Source organism: Dendronephthya gigantea, unplaced genomic scaffold, assembly GCF_004324835.1.
Source record: "Dendronephthya gigantea isolate DGI-Jeju-01 unplaced genomic scaffold, DenGig_1.0 000076F, whole genome shotgun sequence".
Lineage (NCBI taxonomy): Eukaryota > Metazoa > Cnidaria > Anthozoa > Malacalcyonacea > Nephtheidae > Dendronephthya > Dendronephthya gigantea.
Window position 1 is genome coordinate 225,755 of NW_021163086.1, and position 11,313 is coordinate 237,067.

Here is an 11,313-nt window from a genome sequence, read left to right on the forward strand (position 1 = left end):
CCGGATGGACTCCAATACTGACTGTGGAAAGACTTCGCTCACCACCTTGCACCTGTCCTTACCAAAGTAATAAATCTCTCATTAAATGAACAATATGTTCCCCTCATATGGAAACTGGCGAATATCAGACCAATACAGAAAGAGTCTACATTATCTGATTGCATGATGCAACTGAGACCTATCTCATTGACTATAAAGCTCTGTTCACACGATCCAATTTTGTTGGATCCAATTCACTTCTGACGTATGGAGTATAGTCTGTTATTGATAAAGCATGCATGCAGTACTGCATTGGCTTCAGTGCATTTGCCTCCCATAAACATCATAAGACAATAAAACATAAGGCTATAAAACATCCATCAGAAGTGAATTGGATCCAACAATACTGGATCGTGTGAACAGACCTTAAAATCGTTATGAGACGCTTTGAGAAAATTGCTTTTAAAGAAGAAATTCTGGAACAGTCTAGGTCAATCATTGGCCATGATCAGTTTGCCTACAAAAAAGGGACGAATACAGTATCGCAGCCCTCATTGCCCAATGCTAGTACATGCATTGGGTAAAATAGTTAGACGAAGATGCTGATGTCGATGCTGAAGGGTTAGATCTTTCGATTTTGGTAAAGCCTTTAATTCGGTTCCACATGATATAGTAATTGAAAAACTTAAACGAACGAATATAAATCATTAAATTATCATTAACTGGATTATAAGTTTCTTAGCAAACAGAAAACAAATAAAGAGTGGTAGTCGACAAATAACAACAGAATATGTAGATATCAGATATCAACAAAGGAGTGCCATGCACAGGGAACTGTCATTGGACTTTTTCTATTCTCTCTTATGGTCAACGACATGAAACTTGAAAAACCAGAAATTAATTTGTTAGTTAAATTCGATGACAATAATATGACATTATATGCGCACCAGTAAAGGAAAATTGTGATTCCGTAGAAATAGAAGTGAGGAATATTGAGAATTGGGCAAGGAGAGGCAGAATGAGTTTAAATCTATCAAAAACCTTGGGAGATGATTTTGAGTGGTAGGGCTTCCAAGTTACAACCATTGCACATTATACTTTTGAGGATAATGCGAGTTGCTGGAACCTGCAAGTTGATGGCTTAATTGCTGACAAAGGCTGGAAGCCGAATGTATATTCTAAGAGTATGCAAAAATTGGATAGCAAAAAGAACCGAGCTTAGCTATCTTTTTGAATCAATTATATTATCGTTGTTTCTGTACGATCTGGGGATCAGCCCTTCAAAAGAAATACTTATTGACAACGTTTTATTGACAAGTTTTTCAAGCGCGAGCATATCGGTATGGATATGTAATAAAGAAGTATAGAATGTGAGAGACAGATTTTTTGAACAGAATTAGGTAATCCTGAATATATATATGTAACCAAGATAGATAACCAAGCAGAGCTATATTATTTAAAATCTTAAATCAAACATTAACCAAACATTATATTTACTATAACGATGGTCGATAGACATGACGCAGCAGCTGGGCCATGCAGTACATGGCTCGCTGTATTCTTCTCACCATAGTAGTCGGAAACGAAAATTCTTCAAAATTAAAGGATAAAGTGACTGCTTCAGCGCAGCTCGAGGCAAAAAGTTTTATAGTTGTTTCTCGAGGGCTAGAATAGAACGGTTTCCATGGTCACGTTGAACAACGTGTTGCCTATTCAAAATGCAACAGGTACCAGTAGAATTTCAGACTGACGACTATTGATTTGAAATGGAAAGTGAATTTATAACATTGTTAGTCGCTTTATTAGTAACGCTAATCTGACTTGTTCACAGGATTAAAGAACGATTTTTGCATATAGAATATTATTTTTAAAGTCCGTCAACAGTTTTTAAGAAGTTGGCGGCAGATGTAATCTGTTGATGAACTTTGACCATTCTTTAAAGCAAGAACAGTTTCTTATCGCCGATCAAACTAAACCTGACGTGAAACCCGAGACGGTGTACGTATAGTGTCTTCTTACAGGTATGAACTTACAAACAGCTAAGTTTATCTAAATTAAAGGCGTGATTCATCAAACCCATACGCGGGCGCTTTATATTCAAGTACGGAAAATCATCAGTATATAAATGCAATATAATTTATATAAACAAAAATTTACTATCCTCCACATGCACTTGCCGTGCAATAGCATTCATACTATAGGCTACGATATAAAACGACACTATTTAATGTGACTACTTACTTCAATATAAAATGTTTTGAAAGCAGAAGTGCTAGCTATGAGCTGTTTAGGTAAACTGTTTCACATGCAGAGAGACACCTTAAGTAAATTAGCTTTATATAGTGAAAATATAAATAAATATAGTAGCTAGGTTCATGTCAGTAAATGGTTTGAAAATTTCTCGCATCATAAACGTTCATTTTTTTATGCAAGTTTCTGCTACAATAATAACAGACACAATTATTATATTATGAACTTTGTACATCGGAATAGCTTGCGCAAAGTACCCACGATAGAGCTGGCCTGGCAATCGAACACAGACGCAACGTGTGCAAATTTTGTCAAATATACCATGCATTACTCCAGACCACTAGTGCACGCAGAGGGCAGCAACGTCGACGGGCGACGGCGGCTATAAATTCAATACCTCAATGAAAAGAGATAAATATTTAAAGAAGACCTTTTGGGAGTTTTGATCTTTTAGATGTCGTTTACCGTTCTGCCTACAACTGCAGATCTCAGGTTTTCATGCCCTGTGTACAATAACGTCTGAATTTTGGGACACATCGAGCGCTACCTTAATTGAATAGATCCTACAGATATGTTCCAAATTAAAACCAATGTTTTCAACGTCTAGCTTATATCTCATTAAATTGATACAATTGATAATATACAACCGTAGCATATTTATTGATTCATAGTAGTATTTTAGCCCTGTCGTCGTCGCGTTGCATGCATGCATGCCGTCCTACATGCAGTAAGCATGTTACATGCTTAAGGTCCCATTATTCAACGGTAGGATTCGATTGATTGCTTTACAATAAATAACAATCTTAACTATAAGTAAAATGATGCCATATATCTTCGTGTAGTGTCGTATACATGCATATATATAGCCTTATATAGGCCATGAAACATGGCGTCAAAACGTATCGCCGCAATTCGATGCAAGAGAATAGTTATCGATATCTCAAAAGTGAAAATATTTTATACACCAAATAAATAAATAAATCAATAACGTAGGCGTAGCAATTGGCAGTAAAACGGTTGCGCTATACTTGCTGTGGCGTCACCAGCATCGGTAAGTGGGGTGGACATATTCATATATCAGTCATGTTCACAGACCTTAAAAACAATCAATTTTTTAAGAAATGAATAATGTAAATAACGAAAATGTGAATATGTCCCCCATCCCCTTACTGGGTACTTGTATCATCGGTACAGGGCCTACTTTCATTTCAAGATATCATAAATCAAAAAAGCATAGGATCGCCAGAAAAGTGTAGGCAAGCGAATTTATTTTGACTCGCATTCTAATTCTAAAAGCCTAAAAAGGCAATCAAGCGTACAATTTTTTAGAATTTCTCATCCTTTGTTTGACGAATGGTCTTATCGACTTCATTCTTTGTTCTATACATTCCTTGATTCCACAGAGATTGCAGGTTATTTGAAGACTTTGCAAGGAAATATTGATTTTTCCGTCCTTCGCGTGTCCACAGTAATAAAATTTTGTTGTCCCGTGTATGTTGTTTCTGCGATAACTATTTTAATTGTTTTGTGGTTCCGTCTGCTTTTGCTGAACTTCATTCAAATTCTGTGGACTCACTAGACAGCATAGCCATTTCACTCTTATATTTGTACTCGCATGAGATTTTTAAAAATTTGCATCTCAAACCGCCAGTACCGGTTTTCGAATGGCTTGTGTTCTGTTTACCTGAAGTAAAGATGTTTTTTCGGTCGGACTCAAAGTAAGCTAGATATACCCACCGTATATCAGCTCATGCATATACGGTGGGTAGCAAAACGGTGGGTAGCAAAAAAGAAAAGGCAAAATGGCTGACCGGTTTGCTGAGGTAAATAAAGAAGGGATTGACAGAATTCTGTAATACTTTTGTCGCTCAACAAATGCTATATTATAAAACAATTATATACTGATGGTTATCAGCTCATATACGACTCGAGCTCGTGGTATATTTGTTAAATACACGTTTGCGTTACGCTAGCGATATAAGTCATATAACTCTATAATAATCAGCATATGCATGAGTTGGTAAATGCGGGGGTGTATATAGCATACTAATTTTGTTGAGAACTTGACGTAAGTAGCGAGCAGCTGCAAATTATAAGGAACGATTTGAGACCAAAGTGCGACTGTTGATCGGCAAATGCAAATCCCTACCTGCTCTTCTGAACTTATAGGGAAAAAGCATCAACGCGGTGAGTGAATTAACATTCTTAACAAACCGCCTGCCTACAATGCCAAATTTCAGGGAGCGGTGAAAATTATACTTTTTTAACACCATTGTAGGCCGGCGATATCTCACGCGGCGTTCATAACACGTAGCTATAATAATTTCGATATAATTGTGTAAATAAATGGAAGGAATCAAACGGTTCGCGTTTTAGAGTTGGTTTTGATTTGAAAGAAATTTGAAAAGGCTAGAGTTTAACCTGACGCACTGCTAGATCTAGAGCTTAATGTATTTGAAGCGTGTTAGATAAAAAGTAAACGTTCCATGCAATCGCCACATCATGGGATCATGGCGTATTATCAAATTACAAAATTGAATTGCCAATTCTGATCTTTATTGTGATACTACGTACTTCGCGTAGCTATGATTTTGATGCGGCCGAATTGCCGGAATATATAGGAAACCTTGAATATGCTTTAAGATTAGGCGAAAAAAATAAAATTGACGGAAGTCAGTGGCATTAAATCTCTGATTCACAATTTCGAGATTAGCTGGGGTGAGCTAGTCGTCCCCCATCAATACTATTGCTTCCATCTTCATTCTACATGGCTATATATCTTTAGCTTCAATTATATTTAAACCTTGCAAGAAAGTATCAGTTTTAAAATATATTAACAGCCACAGCCACAGGACTACCAACTGTAATTTTATTGTTAAACTTTCTTTGTTGTGGTTTGATGCAAATTGGCTGCTGTCGTCAGAGCGAACATAAAACGCCAAGCTCAACGAGGCATACGAAAGCAGTACAGCCTATAGTGTGGGAAGTGTTAACATAGGTCCAAAGGTAATATACAAATAAACAGTCGAGCTAACCCAACACAGTCATTGACTGGAAAGTACTGGGACGCTAGTCCGGCCGTAAATTTGAAGACAAAGCCATGAATTCATGGCCAGTCGTTTCACCCACCGGAGAATTGCGTTTCTTAAAATCGTCAACGTTAACATACAAGCACTAAAACATATTAAAGATATAGTGAAATCAGAATTGGGCACTGCGTTTATACGATAAAAACTTCTGTCAAAACTATAAAGTAATTGAACTGAAAACCTTAACCTCGCGAGAATGTCTTGCAACATACCCTTGCGTGTCTGGAGGTAAAATTTGGCTTCAAAACGTTTGGGCATGATCATTTTTACATGCATGTATATTGCATATTCCCACTTATATGTCTAATACCCGGTTCAATACTAATACTTGTCTGTGCATATTTACGGCCTTACAGTTACGATTTTTTTCGTTCATTCGTTCGTCGCTTTTGTACGGCATGTTCAGTAAATATACAAATCAATCAGCTTTTCATATAATTTCAATGAAAACATTAGCGAAATTGCATATTCGTTCGTTCTCGTTCTCACGGACGGTGCAGGTTCACTAATCGAACGTTGATTGAGGAGGACCGATTTTCGCAGTGTCCGATTCATACCGGCTTATAAAAAATAATAAGGCATGCATGACTTGGCACATAAGATCGCATATAGGTTGCATGATGTTATAGTTTGCATGATGATATAGAAGACATGCAGTTTGCAGTTAGGAAAAAACTAAGTTGATAAAAAATCCTCGTAGGGTAACCTCCACTGCATGAAAATATCCCGAAAAAAAGGTTGTGAATACTTTTCAGGGATACCGCATCGCTCATGCAGTACCATTAAATGGTCGGGCTTTTAAAAACCTTCGTGATCACATGTATATATATCTATATATATACGTTTTATTCACGTTTTGTTTAGCTGCCGCGCGATGACCTCAGTGAAAGCGGTTGAAGAAGAAATGGAATTGGAAGGAAAGGAGGATGAAACGAGTGAAAGCGATGATCACTTACTTTATGTGACTGATCAAAATGGAAAAATGAAACTCATAGAGATCGACGATATTAAAGAAATCAACAAAAAATGCCATAAAACTACGTGAGTTGTCCAGAATGAATTATATATCAATTACCATCCAGAGACCTTTAGCTTAAGCAATCCAGCAAATTCAGATCACGTTTAAAGGTATAGATGCTTGGTACTTGATACTTTGTACCCCATATGATTTTAAATTTAATTTTCAATAGAAATTTTCAAAGCCTAATGCATTTCTTGAAAGCGGGCATTGGAACTGGTATTCTAGGTCTTCCCGCTGCCGTTATGAACGCTGGGATCGTGGTAAGTGCACCTTGTTGGTCATCTGCAATGGGTTTTTATGCATTACAATATAGACGTTGTTGTCACCACTTATAGTCAGTTCCATCTCTATGTGACAGCGAGTTCTACAATTATTCCACAATGCCTAACTTTTTGGATACTTTTTCCCGAGTTTGCATACCAAATTTTCTCCCAGTACAACAGGCTCAGTTTTTAGCGGTTCATAGACGAAGAATCAGGCAACAGCTTTGCATTTTACATACTGATCTTGTACCGCTGGCAATATAAACCTGCAGGAATGGGAGAATTCTAATTTGGACCAACGTGACTGCCAGTAGTACCAGTTTACACTACCAAAAACGAGATATTTTTTTGTGGGAGCAGTTCTTGGGATACACAAGTATGCTATTGTTTCACTTTATTTATTTCAAACATACTATAGGTTGGACCAATATCCTTGTTTATCGTGGCTATTATCACGACACATTGTATGCTGATATTGGTGGAAAGCGCGAGTGAACTTTGTAGAATGTAAGAAAGAAAATCAATTGCATATTCTTCTGAATTTCCTATATATAAGGAAATTCGCTACTCGAATTTTATACTCGACAGTATATAAAACAACAGCAGAACTTTAAAGTATACCGATTAGTTCATGTTCTTTCTTTAATTTGTAGAAAAAAACGAACATGTTTAGACTATGGGGAAACGGCAGAAGAGTGTCTTCGCATAGTAAGCCCTACACACGCAAAAGCAGGAAGGTATAAATCAACTCTGTACCCAAAGATCGAATCCACACCGGACAATTTTCGCTACATTAATCAGTAATTGCTAACTGCCGGCGCCGGAAGCAGTTTTGGGCGGGGGGGGGGGGCATGCAGTGTTCTAGAAAATGGTACATTCATTTTACCTTAGGAAACAATCGAAGAGAAGCCTTACACATGAAATACACCCAGACTTAAAGAATTTCAGCCATTTTTAAAACGACACATAATTAATTAATACATCATAATTATTACATAGCTTAGGACCTTATGGTTGACGCGTGAAATTGACGCGTGAAATTGCGATAAGGCTGCCTTCGCTACAACCTAATATACCTTCTCCAGTTGGAATCCTCTATTTGACTTCTCTAAATATTCTCTTCCATGTCCACATACCCGTGGCGGTTTTTGCAACTCTTATGCAGTATCAACTAGTGCACATGCAATGGAGGTGATCTCGCGCGCTTTTATTTTAGCCAATCATGCAGCGATCAGCGCTCTGAATGGTTGTCCGAATAGAAATCCATTCCCCAGTTCTTAAGATAACCTATTACCGATTATATTTTTCGGTATTTTTTTATAAACTTCTTAATATTTTGTATTTATGTTTATACCTACGAGAACTATAGCTGCATGGCATAAATTTCGAACAGAAATAAAGTATGTTTCAGAAGATATTAGGTTGTTTCAATCGAGAAATGGATTTCTATTTTGACAACTAGTTCTAGTCCTTCCCCGCGTTTTCAGATCACTTGTCCATTATATATAACAGAGATTTTTTCCATATAGATTCACAGTCAACGTTTTCCTTTGTATAACACAACTTGGCGTCTGCACTGTTTATGTTCTTTTCGTAGCAAAAAACGTCGAACAGGTTATTTAATTATCTTTCGAGTTCCTTGTTAACTATTTGTTAATTCAGTTTGCATGGAACATGAATGATTACAACATTAACCATTATAATTGTTTGTTGTTATATATATTCTTAAGAAGACAGTTGCATGAGTTGCATGCTCTACATGTACTTTCCAAAATTTTTGAATATCCATTCAGTAGACGTCATACTCTTTTTAATCCTGGGGCCGGTTGTTCAAAACTACTTCATACTCTTTTTAATCCAGGGCCAGAGGCTGGTTGTTTTTTCAAAGCTAGGTTATCGCTAACCCTGGATTATATTTTACTCCGCTGATTCGGTTTATGTGCTCCTGTACTGCTGTTCGTTTCACGACTTTACAAAATTGGACTTCTATTGATCCAGAAAATATTTATGGAAAAACATGTTCAACTTCATAAACAAGCGATTAAAAAAATTTATGTAAAAATTTCATTTAACCCAGGATTAAGCTACCCGGTTTTTGAACAACTGGTCCAAAAAGAAAACGAATTATTAAAATTTTTACTCTATTCATATAGGTCCTACAGCAACTTCAAATTTTGAATCTCTCAGTGGAAATATGGCTTCTTATACTCAGCCCAATTCTTATTTGCTTTATGATGATAAAGAATCTTTCAACCCTTTCATGGTTATCTGCTGGCGCAAACTGTCTTATGGCATTCGCAATTGTGTCAATATTTGTCTACCTAATCCCGCATACTGGCAGTCCAAGCAAATTGCCGAATTTTGTGGGATGGTCTGTATTTCCCCTTTTCTTTGGTGTAGCGGTTTTTGCATTCGAGGCGATACCTGTAGTAAGTATACTTTTTATTTGTACACGCGCAATATTTTTTTATTCCCTGCAAACTGATTGGCTGCAGCAGCGGGCGGCTTTTCACGATGTCTTGACCGTGGTCCAAAAACTGTTCTTTTTTAGCAACAAATTCGTTTACAAAGACGAAGTACAATTTTAATTTTTAAAATCGATTTGAAAGCCATGTAAATTGTTCAAGGAAAAGCAAAATTTATTTGTAAAGCAAGCATAATTATACGTGTGAATTATATGCGCTAAGGTGCAAACAATACAATGAACGCATACTGTATACTGTACACAACCACCACAACCCCCATTTTTTATAACCGTTCTTTCCTCGCTAATTCCGCGCACAATTGCAAACTATGATGCTTCTTGTTATGTATATAGGTACTTCCTTTGGAAAACGATATGAAGGAACCAAAACATTTTCCTGATGTTGTAAAAATTGGAATGACTGTAGTGATGGTAATATACATCTCTATGGGAACCTTCGGGTATCTTACATGTGTGGATGATTGTGAGGGAAGCATTACTCTTAATCTACCAGGAACAGTGTAAGTTGAGCAAGTTGAATGTGATGCTTAATTTTACTTGTTTTACCCGCGAAAACAGCTTAATAATAATCCTTAAAGATCTCATCTTAAACATGTTGTAGCAGAATCATTTAGTGGTAATTGTCGTGAACAAGTCAGGTCCACCGATGAGAAATAGTTCAGATGTAATTAATTTGTCTTTGTTTCATTCATATCGGGCATTGTTGACTGCACACACATTATTCTATGGCATCAGCCACCTTGACATGTTCATGCACGACACTCACGCCTAAATGGGAACCAAGCATAAGCGTAATAGTAACATTGGGCTATGTATTTGCCTAACATATTAATTGAAAATGCCTGAAGGGAACCAAAACTGTCAGACCCCATGCACCTTCCAACGGGTGCCATGCATGAAAATAAAATTTTCCTTCTTCTTTCAGATTCTTCTCGATAGTAAAGTTAGCTGTGGCCGTTTCCGTGTTCTTTTCCTTTTTCATCCAAGCCTACGTGCCGATAAAAATCATCGAACCACCGCTGTTCGAACTGATCCCCGAAAAACGACACTTAATAATAGACACAGCTATCAGGATAATCATAGTCCTAATAACATGTAAGTATTAAAAATAAGGTGCAACCCCCTTGCACTCATCACCACCAAAGGAACAGCTTCGTACAAATCATAAGGAGAAACGTTGACGTCATTGCCCCTGCATTTATATATCTCAGCAGGTCAACTAGGTTAAAAAATAGGGGTTTATGTGAAAATATTGCTTTCAACTTCATAATTGAAAGTTGTATAAAAGCCTTTCAAATAGTACCGTATCATTTATTATCTATAGTTTAATAGTATATAATTATCTGAACGATGTGCTAAGATCAAAAGGAGAATTCTAAGAGGAGTAGGCTACTGTAGCTTGTAAAATCTGAAGTGATCCATTGCTAATATCGTAGAAGATGATGACCATGCATTAATTGGTAATTTTAATGTTAAAATAGGCGGCACGAAATCAACCATTATTTTCTGTATTATAGGTGGCTTAGCCGCGGCGATTCCACAACTACACAACGTGATTTCGTTGGTCGGAGCGCTATCGATGTCATCATTGGGCTTCGTTTTTCCTGTCGCCATCCACTCAATAACATTTTATAACGACCTTTCATGGCTGGTACATGCTAAAAACATCTTTATATTCCTGTTTGGAATATTAGGAAGCCTCGCTGGAACCTATACGGCGGTGTATAATATTATAAAAACAGTGCAGTCGGGGGGATCTTGATCATTCATAGATGGCTTGAAAATGCTTTTGAGAGTATGAAAACAATATCACTATGTAGGTGAACAGTGGCGTAACTAGAACGATAAACGGGGTGGGGTGGGGGTTTGTTGGGAATATATCAAGTCCTGCCCGACGGATTTGTTTTGCAAGTAGCTACAATAGCTTACAATAGAAATCCGTCGGGCAGATATATATCCCCCCCCCCCATTTATCGTTTCAGTTACGCCCCTGAAAGTGAATCTAGTCTTATAAATAGTGAAAAAGACAACCTGCGAGATTCTACCAAGCGTTTACAGTACTTATGTATATAAATGAAATTATTTATTAAATAAATTATGTTAATACAGAAGTATGTATAAATAATTTAAAAAACAATTATTAAAATTATGATTTTATTAAATTGATTATAATGTTGGGACGAATACTTATATGCTTAGAATACTTAGTATACTGCCCAGTAAAAA

The 11,313-nt window shown here is 36.8% G+C and overlaps 1 protein-coding gene across 3 annotated transcripts; it reads left to right on the forward strand.

Annotated features, from left to right (window-relative positions):
• Positions 1–1,780: 1,780 nt before the first annotated feature.
• LOC114531956 (proton-coupled amino acid transporter 1-like) lies at positions 1,781–11,178 on the forward strand. Of its 3 annotated transcripts, XM_028553551.1 has the most exons (11): positions 4,285–4,416; positions 5,153–5,235; positions 6,183–6,359; positions 6,509–6,599; positions 7,021–7,109; positions 7,256–7,339; positions 8,132–8,216; positions 8,756–9,031; positions 9,421–9,587; positions 10,013–10,182; positions 10,605–11,178. In XM_028553551.1, the coding sequence occupies exons 3-11, from the start codon at positions 6,193–6,195 to the stop codon at positions 10,847–10,849; spliced, it is 1,374 nt and encodes a 457-aa protein (XP_028409352.1). In that variant the 5' UTR covers positions 4,285–4,416; positions 5,153–5,235; positions 6,183–6,192; the 3' UTR covers positions 10,850–11,178. The 3 variants fall into 3 exon arrangements, with proteins under 3 accessions (XP_028409353.1, XP_028409352.1, XP_028409351.1); XM_028553552.1 differs by lacking the exons at positions 4,285–4,416; positions 5,153–5,235 and adding an exon at positions 1,781–2,000; XM_028553550.1 differs by lacking the exon at positions 5,153–5,235.
• Positions 11,179–11,313: the final 135 nt, after the last annotated feature.